The 16636-nt window shown below is 50.8% G+C and overlaps 1 protein-coding gene across 4 annotated transcripts; it reads left to right on the forward strand.

Annotated features, from left to right (window-relative positions):
• The first annotated feature begins 2271 nt into the window (after positions 1 to 2271).
• Positions 2272 to 16399, forward strand: LOC114210517 (low affinity immunoglobulin gamma Fc region receptor II). 4 transcript variants are annotated; one of them, XM_028104801.1, is made up of 8 exons: positions 2272 to 2468; positions 6239 to 6259; positions 7614 to 7871; positions 10758 to 11012; positions 11724 to 11846; positions 13599 to 13655; positions 15728 to 15765; positions 15845 to 16399. In XM_028104801.1, the coding sequence occupies exons 1-8, from the start codon at positions 2357 to 2359 to the stop codon at positions 15923 to 15925; spliced, it is 945 nt and encodes a 314-aa protein (XP_027960602.1). In that variant the 5' UTR covers positions 2272 to 2356; the 3' UTR covers positions 15926 to 16399. The 4 variants fall into 4 exon arrangements, with proteins under 4 accessions (XP_027960602.1, XP_027960603.1, XP_027960604.1 ...); XM_028104802.1 differs by having other exon boundaries at positions 7617 to 7871; XM_028104803.1 differs by lacking the exon at positions 13599 to 13655.
• Positions 16400 to 16636: the final 237 nt, after the last annotated feature.

Below are 16636 nucleotides of genomic sequence, written 5' to 3' on the forward strand. Positions count from 1 at the left end.
TTGAAGATGAGGTGGGCTCCAAACCCAAATGTTGTAGCCCACTAGGTCTCACTGTGAAAAATCCAGTCTCTCACACCCCAATTTTCCACCTGGAAGGATTAGAACAAACAAACTCAAAGAGCTCAGCATATGATACAGGCAGAGCTCAATCCAAAGGAAGTTTACCAGAGATCCAGAAAGCAACCAAAGAGATAGCAAACCAAAATAGCTCTGTGAGGACCTTCACATGCATCTAGGCACCAACCCCAGAATCTTCAGCAAAGGTCTTGGGATCCCATCCTCATTGACAAATGACAAAACTAAAACAATTTAATAACAAGTTTGATGTCCTTTATTTAAGGGAAAACATTCCATGGATTGGGGGAGTACAGTGCCTCACAAATAGTGGAGAACTCTTCCTAAGGGATTTGATGGAAAAATGAGTTTTATAGAGCAATGGAAGAGGCAACTAGAAAATAGCTTGATTGGCTAGAAGGTTGGGGATTTCCCTATGAGGTCAGCAGGTCCTATTTTTTAGGATAAGGTAAGCTAGCTAAAGGTGAGTTGGAAGATTGTGATGGTGTATGTGAGGTTTCCTTGACAGGTGTTTCCTGAAAGTGCAAGCTGACTTAGGTTTAGATTTTGTGACATGGACCAGGCCACGGGCAGTGGGGCTTCCATTTTGTGGGTCTTGATATACAAGTTAACTTTATCAGTTTCTAATGATATTTTTGAAGTATGGATGTCAGATCATTGGAGTCTTGTCACTGGTCAAGAAATTCACCTAAAAATCAGATAAGGGCTGGGAGTAGATTGGGGTAGGGGCATTGAATGGGGCCAGTAGTAAAAACCTGTGGCTGATGGGCTGAGGATTTCCGAAGATTATGGGTATGAGAAGAGATTTTACAGTGTTACTTCCTTGAGTCTTACAGCTTGCTTCCTGTGAGGGCATTTGGGAAAGAGGCCCCAGGAAGGGGCCCCAAGAAGAGCATTTTATGTTCTAGGGATGTTGAGGGTGAACAAATGGTGATGAGGATGATGACAGAAAGCAGAAAAAGGAAACAAGCCTTCATTGGATACGCATGATGCACCAGGAACTTTGCTAGTACTTGAATTTTCTTTTCTTTTCCAAAAACCTTGAGTGCAGTGATTCTCAACCAGGGGCAATTTTGCCTTTGAGAGAACATTTGTCAGTGTCTAGAAATTTTTATTTTCACAACTAGGGGTGCTACTGGCATCTAGTGGGTGGGGGCCAGAGATGCTCCTAATCATTCTGCAATGTACAGGATAGTGCTTCACAATGAGAACTATTTGGCCCAAAATGTCAAAAGTACTGAGGCTGAGAAATCCTGCTTGAAGGGTAGGCATGATTACCTTCATTTTTATTGACAAGCAACCTGAGCTGGTGTTCAGAACTAGACTTATATAGCTCCAAGGCCCGCGCTCCTTCACCACGCCATGGGGATAGGAATAGTGATGGAATTGAAGATGGTAAAGATAAAGAACCAGGGCACAAGTTGGTGTTCTGTTGAAGGAACAAGCAAAAGAATGAAGGCCAGGGGCGCCTGGGTGGCTCAGTCAGTTGGGCATCCAACTCTTGATTTCGGCTCCGGTCATGATCTCAGGGTTGTGAGATGAAGTCCCATGTCTGGCTTTGCGTTCGGTGTCTTCTTGTATCCCTCTCCTTCCGCCTTTCCCCTTCCCCCTGCAAGCGCATACGCCTGAGTGTGTGCTCTCTCTCAAATAAATGAATAAATCTTTAAAAAAAAAAAGAATGAATGCCAGAGGGGAATAAGAGGATGAGCGTAACCATCCTGGTGCCACCCTGGCACACATCCTTGTTCTTGCTCCACGATCTAGGAGTAGGTCGGAGATCATGATAACAAAGAAAATCAACTGATGGTGGGGGGCCTCAAGATCACCATCATCAGTTTCAGGAGCAACTGGGCCTCCAAATGGAGCTAGAAGTCAGAGAAGACTGGCTGCACATTCTACTCTCCTGCCTTTTCTAAAGAGGTAGGAACAGATAGGTTCTGAGCTGGATTTGGGCAACCATTCCCCTCTTACTCCCAGAGGACACAGGCCTAGCTGTGTCCCAAAAGAAGAGGAAGACATTGTTTCCCAGTTTCTAAAATTTCTGTGAATTTGGAATTGGGCTAAGCCAGACCCATTCTGGGAAGCTCTGAATCTTCTGGGAGGGAACAGTTGAGAGGAAAAAGGGTGAAGGGGAGGAGCCTATGATAAAACAACATTTCTTTTCACTTCCTCTTTTGGACTTCAGAATCTGTCTGTCCTCTCGGGTGGAATCTGTCAAGTCTCAAGAGAAGTCTCTGCCTGCCACACTGGTGCTGCTGGAGCCAACGTGAGCCAGCAAGTGATGCAGATCCCCTCGTTCCTCCCCATTCCTGCTGCTGATAGTGACTGGGCTGATTGTGTGCCCTGCCATCCTCTGGGTGACATGCTGCTGTGGACAGCTCTGCTCTTCTTGGGTGAGTCGGTGTCCTCATGAAGGACAGAGTCAGGTGCACCTTCCTAACTCAGCTGCTGCTTCCCTGGGTCAGGCCGAGCTGTGGCAAGGATGAGGGGTAGCATGGGAAGCATTCAAGAAAATGAGGAGGGTGAAGCAGACTGATGAAGATCAAACTCTGACAACCTTACTGGCCTTGGCAAATGATAAAATTGGCAGAGTTTTTGTTTTAGTTTTTAGTGTCTTTTGCCCAATATCAAGGGGCAGCCAGGTCCCTGATGTTCTGCAACCACCTGCATCTGAACCTGCTCTGAGGAAAGTCTAGTGACCTAGACTTGAGTGACGAATGAGTGGCCAGGGTGTTTTCATTCCTTAAAAATTTGTGTTTCACGGGGACCAAATCTTAGGTGGAAAGGCTAATGCTGTCTTAGATAAGGGGTGGGGAAGAAGCAATAGGACACTTGGCGGGGGGGCAGTAGACATTCTCTGTCAGGCAGCAGAAGCTTATTCTGTTTATGTGTTAGATTTCCCTGGGAAGAAGCAAAGAGGGTCTGGGTTATCCAGGGAACAGGGGTTCAGAGAACACACAACCTGGGCAATTCTGGAATCGTCAATTGTAGGACCGGAGAAATCACCCATGCTTCCTTGTACACACACATGGGGATAGGTCCTGGTTGTGATCAGGGAGAAAGTCAGGGTCCTAGGCCAAGATGGAGGGACAGGGACTGATGATGCCAGGTGGGAGGAAATCTAGGGAGGCCAGCCAGGGGAGTGCTATCGCTAGGATTGTCTCTCCAAGCTCAATTCCTAGAGTTTCCACCCTCAAAAAAACCTTAGCATAGCCCCAGAGGAAGACATGTAGCCACTCTGGAGTTAGGTGCTATGACTGATAATAAAATCTGGTCATCTCTGGGAGTCCTAGGCCCTCAGTGTTGAATGATACTGGGATAGGAAGCAGAGGTGAGGAAGAGAGAGTATTCCTTCATGAGCAGGATAAAATGGACTGAAGGAGAATAACATGTGAAAGGAGCATTAGACTATCTCATTTTTCACGTGAGGAAGCTCAGGCCTAGAGAGATGATATGCTTCTCCATCTCTGCTGTTAGTGCTACCAACGTACCAGTCACCTGGGCAAGACTTCTGGGCAAGACTTGATCTTTTCTTCCATTTGTCCTTTTGCTAAGTCACCAAGGATTTGCTCCATTTTCCCCATTCTTATTTGGACCACCATATTTAGGTCTTCATCCCTCAATAACCCAGCTTTGACAACAGCCTCTGACCCCATCTCGACCGCTCCTGTCTCCTCTCCTCTGAATCTGTGCTGCACACCGAGGCCATGACATCTTCAAGGGCAGCTAAGTCACTGCACTTCAGAAATGCCTCCAGGACTGCTCCATTACCTACTAACTAAGGCCTCCATTCCACCCTCTTCACCACGTTCCCATTGCCCCCAAGTGGATCTTCCTCTACAGCCAGGCAATGTGGACACTGCATTTCCTGCTTTCTACAGATTCCACAAACTGCCTTGTTTAAACATTAAATGAATGCATGAACAGGCCCTGTTCTAGGACTTGGAGATTTACCAATGAACAAGACAGACAGCCTTCCTGACCTAAAGCATAAGGTCTTTGTCTCCCTTACAATGACTCTATTGAGTGTGTATTCATGACCATTTGTTGAGTGTGGAATGAATAAATGGCTAATGACTTCTCTCTACTCTTCTCATTTCTTTCTTATTTCTCCTCTTCCCCTCCTCTTAGGTTCTACTTCTTTATTTGCTCCCCTACTGCACTGTCCCCCTTGCCAATCCGACACTCTGGTTTTTAGCTATCATTTCTATGTCAACAGCTTCCAAACCTGTCTTTCTTGCTTGTGTCAGCTACAATTTCGTGTTTCCACCTGCTGGTTGGACACCTCCACATTGGTATGCCGGTTCAGAAACAAAACATATTCAAACTCAACTTATCATCTTCCCATTGCAAATGTACTCCTCTTCCTAACATTTATATTTGTGTGAGCACAGGTAACCTTTCCTTACGTTACTCCCACTCTCATCAAGTGCCAGCTTCCCCCAGTTGTGCCTCTTAAATTTCTCTCATGTGGGGGCGCCAGGATGGCTCAGTCGGCTAAGCATCTACCTTCGGCTCAGGTCATGATCCTGGAGTCCCGGGATCAAGTCAGGCTCCCTGCTCAGCAAGGAGTCTGCTTCTCTCTCTCCCTCTGCCGCCCAGCCAGCTCGAGTTCTCTCTCTCTCTCACTCTTCCTCTCTCAAACAAATAAATAAAATCTTAAAAAAAAATTCTCTCATGTGCATATCTTCTTCACTTCCTATTATCGTTACAACTGTGGCACCTCTTATCTCCCACCTAGACTCATTCAATAAGTGATTTCCAGAGCACTGGCAAATAAAATTGATATGGCTACTGCCCTCTTAGATCTCCTGGGCGATCTAAACAACAAATAAACAGACACTCAGGCATAAATATAAATTAGAAAGGGCCATGAAGATATAAACAGGATACTGTGATAAGAATAGTGTTTGTGGGGAAGAAGAAAGAATGATAAACAGGATGATAATGGAAAGCGTTTTCTGAGGAGGTGACACTTGAGCTGGGACTTTGAGCTCTGCAAGGATCTAGCTGTTTGAAGAGATAAAGGAAACAGGTCTAGAGGAGGGATCCGCATACACAAAAGCCCCAGGTATGAAGAACTCAAAGAGGGCTATGTTATGGGAGCTCCATGAGTAGGGGAAGAGGGGCTTGAGATGAGGCAGGAGAGGTGAGCAGGGCCCTTGTCCTGTCTCGTGTGGCCTCGTAAAGATGTACTTTTATTTCAAGAGCAAAGGAAGGCCCTTGAAGGCTTCTAAGCAGAGGAGTGATATTATTGGAACTGATATTAAAAAAAACAAAAAACAAAACAACTCTACCTTTTCTGTGGAAAGTGGATTGTGGGGGACCAAGGAGTGAGGAGAGGAGTTAGGAGGCAGAGAAAGCTGGTGGTGACTTAAGCTAGCACGGCGGCCATGAGCAGGGAGCAAAGTGGATGGACTCAGGGCCTGAGTTGGAAGCAGAATCAACAAGATTCACTGAGGTGAAGGGGCAGGGGCCTTGGGAGAGAGGGGAATAAAGGTGACTTACAGCTTTCAGGCACAAGTGACTGGGGAGATGGTGAAGATGTGCCTGGGAAAGAATGAGAGAGAAGAGTTGTGGTGGATTGGTGAAGGCAGAGTCCAAAATTCGGAGAATGAAACAGTGAATGGAAGGAGTAGAAATGAGCATAGCCCATGTAGAAAAAAATTTGAGAAATCTGGTTATGGGGGCCCCTGGGTGGCTCAGTGGTTAAGCATTTGCCCTTGGCTCAGGTCATGATCCCAGGGTCCTGGGATCGAGCCCCGCATGGGGCTCCCTGCTCGGCGGGGAGTCTGCTTCTCCCTCTGACCCTCTTCCCTCTCATGCTCTCTCTCTCTCATTCTCTCTCTCTCAAATAAATAAATAAAAAATCTTAAAAAAAAAGAAAAGTGTCAGAATGGCAGCTCAATGTCCTTTTGAATATGGTGACCACAAATTTATAGAGACTCCGATCTGCCTGCTTGTGTGATCATTTTAGTGACGCACAGCTGAACCATAAAGGCATGGACAGTACAGCTAGATTTAACAGAGACAGGGAAGGGCAAAGGAGTTAAGGGGATTTGCATGCAAGGGATTTTTTTTTTTTTTTTTTTTGGAAGTGATTCTTGTAATGATGAATCATTAAATCTAAACCCTGGGCTGATCTTCGCTTTCTCTCTTACAGCTCCAGTCGCTGGGACACCTGGTAAGTACACCACCCACATCCTCTCCCGCCCCCAGCTACGCTCTTCCTCTGCTCCCAGCCCCCCACGCGCCTGGAGGTGCCCTGAATGCACCCGTAACCCAGTACCTAGGTGGGGCCAGGAAGGAGATGTCCCGCCCTCTCTCCCTCTCTCCTTTCTCTTTCCCCTCCTCCCAGGGAAGCCGAGGATAGACCTCCACGGCGCACAGGTGCTTTAAACCTTCTGGTTCTGTTAGGGTGAGAAATCACAGATATTGTCACAGAAAATAACTCATCCTCTCTCTCAGTAAAATCAAGAGTCCAGACATTTTTAGTCTCAGCTGCACGCAAAATCCCATCATGTGCTTAGGTTATCTCCCCGTGTTGATAAATCCCCCACTTTGCATGTATCTGAGGGCTTCGGGGCCTGTTTCCCTGGACAGAACTAGGAGGAGAGACCACTGATTGCAGCTTGGTGAAGTAAATTCTGCCGGGCACTTCTTTCTCTATGCTAACCAGCTCCACACCTCCCAGGGCTCCCCGGGGGGCGGGGGGGCGGTTGCCACTCTCCCTGGGGCACTGAAGCCAGGGCTCCCTAGACTGGCCCTCCAGCCTTTCTCTTTCTTGATCCTTCTGAGGTCACAGAGACTCCTCTGTGCTTGGCTGTGAGGATAGGTCTATTCTAAGGGAGCAAGATTGACATCAGGTCAGAACAGAAACCTGATGTCTGACTCATGCTGGATACCTCCACCAGATGCCTTCATCTGGCTCTGGAGAGAGTTTATCCACTAGTATCCAAAATGCCTCAGTTTACAGGGGAACAAAATGAATTCTAGAAAGTTATGTACATGGTGTGTGTGTGTGTGTGTGTGAGAGAGAGAGAGAGAAAGAAAGAAAGAAAAAGAAAGAAAGAAAGAAAGAAAGAAAGAAAGAAAGAAAGAAAATAAGAAGAAAAAGAAAGAGAGAGAGAGAGAAAGAGGAAGGAAGGAAGCAAAGAAGGAAAGAAGGAAAGGAGAGGAAGGAAAGAAAGAAAGGAAGGGAAGGAAGAAAAAAGGAAAGAAAGAACTGTTGCAGATGACCCCTGGTGAGGTAGACATATATTTCTAGTGTTTGCTTTGCCCCTTCTCCCTTTCTCTTACCTTGCCATCTCTTCCTGAGGAACGGTCAAGCTCCCTGAGCAGACCTGGCTTCCTGGGGACCCCTGTGGTAGGACACATGAGTAAGAGGAATTACCTACAGTTACATAACAGTTCTGGGCCGGGTTCCCCTCTTGATGTCCTCAGAAGGACCAGAGGCGCTTTACTATCTGAAATTCGGGGGCCTGGTTAGACTCTTGGGGCCCCCTTTCCTCCTGCTTCCTCCTCTCTCTGCCCCTCAGCAGGTCTCCCGAAGGCTGTCCTGGACCTTGAGCCCCCGTGGGTCAATGTGCTCCAGGAGGATCCCGTGACCCTGAAGTGCCAGGGGGCCCGCACCGCTGTGGACCACGTCACCCAGTGGTTCCATAATGGGAGCTCCATCCCAGCCTTGGTCCGGGCCAATTACAGTTTTAAGGCCAGACAACAGGACAGCGGGGAGTACAGGTGCCAGACGGACCAGACCAGCCTCAGTGACCCTGTGCATCTGGATGTGACTTCCGGTCAGTGGAGGAAGGGCCTGGGGAGGGCCTGGGAGGACAAGGAAAGATGAAATCTGCTTACATGGCAGAGGTTTTTAGGGAAGGGAGGTAGTCTGTTTCCTCGGAATCAGTGCTGTGAGTTGTTGGAAGCTGTTTTCATCCACTCACTTCCCTTTTCACCCACCCCCTTTGCTTAGTGTGTGTGGTGGTGGTGGAAGGTCTTAAGAAATTCCTCAGTATAGGTTGTTTTGCCTCAATCCTGATGGAGCAAGAAGGTTACAAGGCTACAAACAAGCATGTAGGGTATGAGAGAAGCAGAAAGAAATTCTGACTACATAAAAACCCATTTTTGTAGCCATCACAAAGCATAGACAGACCACAGCTGAGTCTTCGGCCTGGACACCACTAGCCATGTGAACATGGTGATTCGTCTGCGCTTGGATTTGATTCCTTGTCTGCTCATGGGGGTATTAATGCCTCCCTCCCCAGGTCCTGGTGGGAATCAACATTTCCCTGCCCCCCTGCTCTCCATGCAACTTGACCTGGAAGTTGTGTTGATCTTTTTTTTTTTTTTTTTATTAGCGAGAGAGGGAGGGCGGGGCAGAGAGAGAGAGAGAGAGAGAATCTCAAGCAGGCTCCACACCCAGCACAGAGCCCTACATGGGGCTTGATCTCACAGCCCTGAAGTCATGACCTGAGCTGAAACCAAGAGTTGGTTGCTTAACCGACTGAGCCACCCAGGCGCCCCCTGACAGTTGTGTTTTAAGTATATTTGCATTTCCAGCCCCTGACAAGGGCAGGGCTTAATAAATGTTTGCTAAACAGATGAATGATTTTACAAAGCTTCTGGCAAAAAGTAGCTTCTCCGTAAAGAAGAGCGACCTTGAGACTATGATGAATATTGTCATTGTTACTCTTCGTGTAGTCCCTTTCCCTCCCTGGATGCCTAAATTTTCCTCAAAAGCACACAGTGGGCCTGTTGCTCCCACTCTCTCCGCATAACAGGAAGTAATAGGCCTGGAGGGAAGCTCCTGAGGCCTGACATCTCTGTCCCTGCCCCTGCAGGAAGGCAAGGAGGGGAGGGCATCCCACCCTGGAGCCTGAGTGTGTCCCCGTGTCGCCACTGGCATGTGGAGGAGCTGTGGGTGTTTCTTGATTCTTTACAAGGCTTCCAGGAGATTGCAGGGGCATTTTGCTCCCAGATGGATGGGAAGGCCCTTTGATTACCTGAAGAACATCTTATGAGGGCCGCTAACAGGAAGCTGGCCCCTGCTCTCCAGATCTGCACCAAGATAAATGTCCTCAAGGAGAGCTAAGGTGGCCCCCTTGCACAGACCAGCCGAAGGCAGATACTCCTCATTATCTAGGTTATAACCTGGTGCCAGAAGAGACTCTTCAGGGAAGAAAAGCCATTCCAGCCATGTAGGTCTTCTGTGGTGGGGATTACCTTGACAGGGAAGAGAAGGGCAGGAACTGGTTGCTGGGGCTACATGGCAACTTGGGCATTTTCTCTGGGTTCTACTTTATTTTTTCAAAGCTTTACAATTCTCAGCATCCGCACCTGCCCTAATCCAATCTCATGAGAGGGGCAGTCTAGGGAACCAGGACGGCTCAGCCTCATCCCGGAGTGCAGTGTCCAGCCAGGGTCTCGGTTCTCCAAGAGGAGGAATATGCAGTATGGTAAGGCAAGGAAATGGGTGGAAGCTAGCTGTGCCTCCCCGACAAGAGAGGTGGGGTTTTCTAGCTTGTGGCACCTGAGTAGCAAAAGCCGGTGCCACCCTCTGGCCCTGGATTTCCCGCTGTAGCTGTGGCTGACTTTTCTCTGTGATGTAATTGGTATTGAGCATCTCCTCCTGCGTCTGTGGTCATGTCACCAGCCAGTGCAGAGACTTGGTTGGCCTCATCCTGGTTGGCTGTAGGGGGTGCTTGCTGGGAACATGTGTGACTGATTTATTTACTTGAGAGAGAGAGAGAGAGAGAGAGAGAGCATGAGTCAGCGGTGGGGGCAGAGGGAGAGGAGAAGCAGGCCCCCCGCTGAGCAGGGAGCCCCACGGGGTCTCGATCCCAGGACCCCGAGATCATGACCTCAGCCGAAGGCAGACGCTTCACCGACTGTGCCACCCGGGTTCCCCCTTCTAATTCTGCTGTTGCCTTCTACCCTACCTCTCTTTCCAATTCCAGTTCTGCTCCATCCTGCAGCTTTAGGGAAAAGGAGCATGTGGGCTGAGGTCAGGAGCACAAATATCTACCTTAGGCTTTATTCCCTATACAGCAAAAATGCTAAATATTTTTTCTTCCTCAGTAAAAGGATGAACATTGGGAGGGAAAAAGGACACAGCAGGCTAATGACCCACCTTCAGACCAAGGTGACGCTGCTGCCGACAGACAAAGACCTTGCTGAAGTAAAACTCCACATTTACCAACATACATCAAATAAGCTAATACTTCTTGGGCGTCCATGACTTCCTCCTCTCCCAAAAGACATATCTCTGCTGTGTCCCCTCACATGTCATCTCTTAGGTCAGACTGGATCTTTCCCCTCCCTCCCCCAAGGAAGGGACTGCACCCTGGGCTCTCTTGTATCCTTCCCGTCCTGTTGGGCAGGACAGAGCTTCAGCTGCCTTCTCCCAGGACGGGAAAGAGAAGACAAGCCCGTCCTGAACACCTACTATGTGCCAGGAACTGCTGTAGATGCATGGTATTGTTATGTCCATTTCCACAGAGGAGGAATCCAAGGCCCAGGCCCAAGACTACAGAGCTCCCCAATGACAGAGCCAGCATTAGAGACCAGGGCCATTGGATTCCAGACTTAAGCTCTTCCCTCCACACATTGTGTCCCACCGGAAAGGACAGTCTCAGAGTTGGGTCAAGACCTCCTGGGTCCTAGGGTCCCTTTGTGTCTTTCAGACTGGTTGCTGCTCCAGACCCCTCGCCTGGTGTTCCAGAAGGGGGAGCCCATGGTGCTGAGGTGCCACAGCTGGAAGAACAGGAGTCTGTACAAGATCACATTCTTCCAGGACGGGAAGTCCAAGCAATTTTCTTCTCTGAATTCCACATTCTTCATCCCAGAGGCAAACCTCAGCCACAGTGGCGACTACCACTGCACGGGAATGATAGGGCAGATGCTGCGCCTCTCACAGCCTGTGGCCATCACTGTCCGAGGTGCGGACTCCGTCCCGATGGAGGGAGGATGGCGATGAGGCGATGGGCAATGACGGCTAAGGTCCTACGGGCCTCCTTGGAGCTGAGAAATGCCAGAGGGCAGACGCCTGGGCACTGAGGCAAAGTGGGGAGGAATGGGGGCCGTGAGAAATATTGGCCGTGGGCAGCAGGAGGGGCTAGAGCTTGGGGCCCTCCGCTTCAGGTCACAGGGGAAAGGCTGTGTGCCCTTTGAAATGCAGGCCCCGTCTGTCCTAAGGACAGTGATGGAGCAGAGCTCCCGCACTGGGGCAGGGGTTCCTTAAGCTCCCGGACGTTCCCAAGAACTGAGGTTTTCTTATTTCTTCTTAGTTCTCACGTTATGCCCGTTCACTCCCCAAGCAAGGCATGACCGGTCCCCGACAGCTCAAGGCCTTGTGGGATCCAGTCGCGGTGCCTCCAGTTAGGGGAGGCTTCAGGTCCCCCTTCCTTCTCTCCCTGAGCTCGGCCCCCACACACTCAATAATGTACCTTTATTGGATGAGCGGAGACACCTGTGAGTGGGGAGGCACGAGTCCAGCCGCAGTGTGGTCCGCACAGGTGAGGTTGGGGGAGGACCCAGACAAAGGACAAGGGACAAGGGACCCAGACACAGAGCAGCTCCCGGGGAGCAGCATTGGGGTAGAGCATGGGAGGCGGGAGGCTACTGCCTGTCCTGAGGTCTGTCTCCCCCAGGGTCCAGCTGGAGCGACTCCTCCATGGTGATGACAGCTGGGGCTGTGGTCGCCGGCACCGCTGCGGTGGCCATCCTCGCCGCGGCCGTGGCCTGGTTCCGCCTCAGGCAAAAGCAAACTTCAGGTTCGTGGCTTCTCTGGGTTTCTCTTGCTGTCAGTTCCTACTTGGCCAAGGCCCTAACCATGACCATCGCCAGGACCCTCCTCTTTGGGCTAAGAGAATCCTTATAGTTCGGACTAGCCCCATATTTTATTCATTCATTCATTCATTTTTAAAAGATTTTATTTATTCACGAGAGACAGAGAGAGAAGCAGGCTCCCCGCCCGGAGCAGGGAGTCCCGGATCCCGACCGGAGCCGAAGGCAGACGCTTAACCGACTGAGCCGCCCAGGCGCTGCGTTCATTCACTTATTCAACAAGGCTTGGAAAATCTTGCTTATGGGTGGAGCACTGTGCTAGGCACCGTGGATGATGAGGAGTCCAGTCCCTGCTCTCAAGGAGCTCACGGTGCCGTGGGGAAGACAGAAGGACAAGTCAATCGCTAGAATTAGCTGGGATTGTGATGGGAGGCGGGGGGACACGGACCCACCTGACGCAGCGTGGGGCGAGCGGTTAGAGACGCTTTCACAGGGGACAGTGGTATATCTAGTGACCAAAGCACACGTGGGGGGCCGGCCGCCCCGGTTTAACTCTCAGCTCCACAGTGCACCAGCTGTGCGACTTGGGGGAGTTCTTCAGTATCTCCGTGCCTGTATTTCTTCATCTGGAAAATGAGGACACTGATAGAACCTACCTCGCAGGATTGGGTGAGGATGAATGCGGCTGAGCGCTCATCCCAGGGCGGAGTACTTAGCACATGAGAGAGAGCCGTTCTCACGACCGAGGAGGGGACGTCTGGGGGTAGCAGTCAGCCAGGCAGAGGGGGCTGGAAGAGCATTACAGGCGTGGGGGCCGAGGCACGGAAAGGAGGAGCCCTGCGGCTGGGCTGGGACGGGGGCTGGGGGAGGAGCAAGGAGGGGGCGGTAAGGGGTGCGATGCGTTGAAACCATAAACTGCAAGGCCCAGGGAGGAGGGAGGAGGCGGGACAGACAAATGGGTAAGGGCCGAGTCGTGCAGACCACAGAGGCCACATTAGAGAAGGAAACTGCGCTCCAGCGTGGGTGGCCAGACTACAGGAAGGAAGTCACCATAAGTCCTCATTCACTGCCCCCCACCTCGTCCCCCGTGCCTAGCACGGTTTGCCAGGCCGGGAGTCGGAGTCCCTAAACGTCTGTTCACGGACGGTTGCCCTGAAGAACTTCGACTCTTGGAAAGGGGCTCCTTCCCCCTTAGCACTATCCTGAAGGAGCTCGGAGAGGAGGCGAGGTGCCCTGGAAATCTAATAAGCAAATTGTCACAGTTCGTCGCACTGGAAAGCTAGCTTGCTGGATTACAAGTCTAAAGACACCCAGAGAAAGAAGAGGAAGAAAAACTCCCAGCCATGGCGAAGGAGAAGAGACTGCTCCTCATACCTCACAAGGCACTTTTGGCATTGGTGCATAGCTAGGCCCTCCGTTACTGCCGCTCACTAAATACAGAGATGCACAGAGATTCTGAGAGGGAGGAAAAGGAGCTTTTTAAAAGGCAGAGCAAGCCTGAGAAAGATGCAGCCGAGTGGCCTTTCTGACAGCCCCAGGGGTTCCCACGGTTCCCAACTCAGTGGCCCTTTTACAGGCTGGGCAGGCCCTGGGCAGGAGAGCCGGGGAATGGGGAGGAGGGGAGGCATCTCTGTGGGGACGGGTCTCTGTTGGTTCTAACCCAATCCTGCCCCCCCTCCTCGCCTGAGGACTCAGGCCCCACCCTATAACCTTACTAACCTCCTCTGTGCCCCTCATAGCTCCCCTAGGAAACCCCAAGCACAGGGAAATGGGAGAGACCCTCCCTGAGGAACCAGGTGAGTGCTGCTCCCTGTTTTGGGGGCTCAAAGCAGACTGGAGCCCGCAGGAAGTGGCTTGTGTGAGTTCAGCTGGGAGCACAGCAGAGGGAGGGGGCGGTGGGTGGAGGGCAGGGGCTCAAATCGCTTGGTTGGTTCTGAGACTAACTCCTGGGCCTAAAGAGGACCTCGCTGGGGATGAGGGGAGGAGGCCCCCCTGTCGCAGATAGAGAGGGGAGGGCTGTGTCCGAATTTTGGAGCCAAGAATGCTGGGAGCCTTTGCAGTGCAGGACATCAGAGACATTTGGGTCCATCTGTGGGGTTTGGCAGAGCTGACACAGGACAGAGGTTAGAGTGGAAAGACTGAGACACACGGGATTAAGAAAAGAGAGGGAGACCTAGGGAATGATCCCTGGACACGCCGAGGACTCTGTCTCGGGGAGTGATGGGGGAGGGGTGGGGCATTCCGAGGACCTCCGGGCTGGAGAAGGTCCTAGGGGACTGGGTGTATTCGTGGGCTTCACTGCTGGGCAAAGTTTGGCTCCGATGCCTGCATGTGTAAGTTTATTAAACACGGGCCTGGCCCCAGTTTTGTCACCAGTAGCCGGTGCAATCTTGCACATTTCCCCACCGCGGGGTGCAGTCACCTCCCTGAGGAAATGAGTGGATTGGCCTGATGACCTCAAAGCCCTTCCGGGTCTGACATTCTGGGAGCCAGTGACTGTCCAACCCTTGGCCCAGGTGGGAGCAGGAGTGTCCCAGCCGACCTCCTGACTGTGGCTAAGCCAGAGCACGAGGGAACCTGGAACTTTCTCGAGGGGCTCCTGGACAACAGAAACAGAGGAAAAAGATGCCCTCGAGGACTCTGCGTCAGGTGGCTGGAGTGTGACTCAGAGCGGAACCAACAGATTCGAGAGCTTGAGCAAAATGGCACTTGTCCTGCTGTGCTTTGAGCAAGGCCCTTGCGTTCTTGGCCACGTCAAGTGGGGATGCGGGCTTGAGCCTGCGCCAGGCCAGACCAGATCTAGAAAAAGCCCAAACACAACTGGAACAGCCCCTTGGAGGTTTGGCTCTGTCTACACTGGCACAAATACATTTCACAAGCACTTATGTCACCGCCAGGCACAGGGGCTCATGGTTTCCCATCAGCGAGCTAGGTCGCTAGGATTGTTGAGAAATGCATTAGAAGGAGAATTCAGGAGGTGGTTTGTTCCAGAATCTGGAGCATGGCAAACAGAGACTCTCTGTGTGCAGGGGTGAGTGGAGACACTAGATGCATTGTCTCAGCGCCGCCCCCCCCCCCCCCCCCCCGCCTGAGGAATGCTGCTTTGCAGTTACTGAGACTACTTTTCACACTGGCAAAGTGAGTTTATTGGCAAAAAACCTGCGGGAATTTGGTGTGTTTTAGCTATTTACCAGGGAAAGTACTGGCTTGTTGGCTTGCTTCCCTCTTTCCCTCCCTCGCTTTCACTGTTGCTCTTTCTTCCCTTTTAATGTCACGGAGCAGGACATTCTTCAAGGTGACCCCGAGGATGCGCTGTATCTGGCCAGTGCTGAAACGGCCCCCAGTCTTCTTTCCCTGAAGACCATGCTTGGCAAAAATCTGGACTTGACTTCCCTGTGATACTGAACATCCCCCCATCTCTTCCCCAGTATCTCTGATCCCTAAAGCTGGCTGGCTGGCTTTCAGAAAAAGTCAGCAATTATCTGAAAAGCATGCAGCACAGATGAGGGCCTCCCTCTGCCCGTGTGGCCAGGAAGGGAGGCTGGGTCAGGGCAGTGAACCGAGCTCTTGGCCTCCAGGGCCTTGTTTCATGTCTGGTTCAGGCCTTCGTACTGCAGCCTCCGTGGCAGCCTGGTGGACCCTCTTCTACTGCCATGCCCTGGCTGATCTTAAAATCTTTTAAGATTTTATTTATTTATTTGAGAAAGAGAGAGCATGAGTGGGGGCTGGGGGTGGGGGCAGAGGGAGAAGGAGAAGCAGATTCAGGGTTTGATCCCAGGACCCTGGGATCATGACCTGGGCAGAAGGCAGACACTTAACTGACTGAGCCACCCCGGGCGCCCCTGATCTCTGTTCTTTCTGCCCACAGCCAATGTCACTGATACTGAAGAGGCTGCCAAAATTGAGGTGAGCCACCCCAGCCATCTCCTCCTTCCCCCTCCTCCTCTGTTGCCTTCATCCATGTGCTCCCTTCTGCGTTCTCTAGGACGAGAATACCATCACCTACTCACTTCTCTTGCATCCGGAGGAAGAGGCAGAGGCCTCCGATTACCAGAACCACATTTAGTCTCCATTGTCTTGCCTGTGACCCAGGGAAGAGCATCAGAGAGGCCAGGACGCCTGACCTGAGTTCGCCTTAGGGAAGACAAGGGGATGCCGCAGTTCCAAAGGAGAAGAAGGACACTTTCAGAGTCATCTGCATGAATCCTGAACCTCCCTGTCCTAAAAGTCACAGACAATGTGGTCCCAGATGACTGACTGTCCTGGTTCCTTCTGTGTCTCAGCACTTCTCTCCATCAAGACTCTTCTGCATACATCCACACGGCAGATAAAAATTACTTTTATTAAGAGGTAGTAGCAACATGGGAAATGCTTATGTTATAGGTTACCTAAGAAAATTATGTAGGTATATATGATTTCAGGAATGTCGAAGCAGATTAACGTTTGCCAACATATTAAAAGTGATGTTTCAGGGTTTTGGGATTATTGGTGATTTTCATTTTCTTTATTTTTCTATATAGACCATGTATTACCTTTATAATAAAATACTAGAAAAAAAGGCTGTATTGGTTGGAGTGTGGACTGACCCGTTTCTTTTCAAGGATAAAAATCTTGGGAAGGTCGTAATGGGTAGGAGGTGGAGGAGAGGGAAGATTTGGAGTGTAGGGTGAGTGTCCTCTTCTTAAAACTGAATACTCTTTGGGCGCCTGGGTGGCTCAGTCGTTAAGCGTCTGCCTTCGGCTCAGGTCATGATCCCGGGGTCCTGGGATCGAGCCCC

The sequence above is a fragment of the Eumetopias jubatus genome, unplaced genomic scaffold, assembly GCF_037043125.1.
Source record: "Eumetopias jubatus isolate StellerSeaLion01/CBP00866 unplaced genomic scaffold, mEumJub1_p1.0 scaffold_12, whole genome shotgun sequence".
Taxonomy (NCBI): Eukaryota; Metazoa; Chordata; class Mammalia; order Carnivora; family Otariidae; genus Eumetopias; species Eumetopias jubatus.

What these genes read in the sequence shown, in the direction of transcription:
- LOC114210517 (XM_028104801.1), top strand. Translation starts at nt 2,357, where the DNA reads ATGCAGATCCCCTCGTTCCTCCCCATTCCTGCTGCTGATAGTGACTGG. An exon ending in TGTGGCCATCACTGTCCGAG is followed by an intron (nt 11,013 to 11,723) that starts GTGCGGACTCCG and finishes TGTCTCCCCCAG; the next exon opens with GGTCCAGCTGGAGCGACTCC. An exon ending in GACCCTCCCTGAGGAACCAG is followed by an intron (nt 13,656 to 15,727) that starts GTGAGTGCTGCT and finishes TTCTGCCCACAG; the next exon opens with CCAATGTCACTGATACTGAA.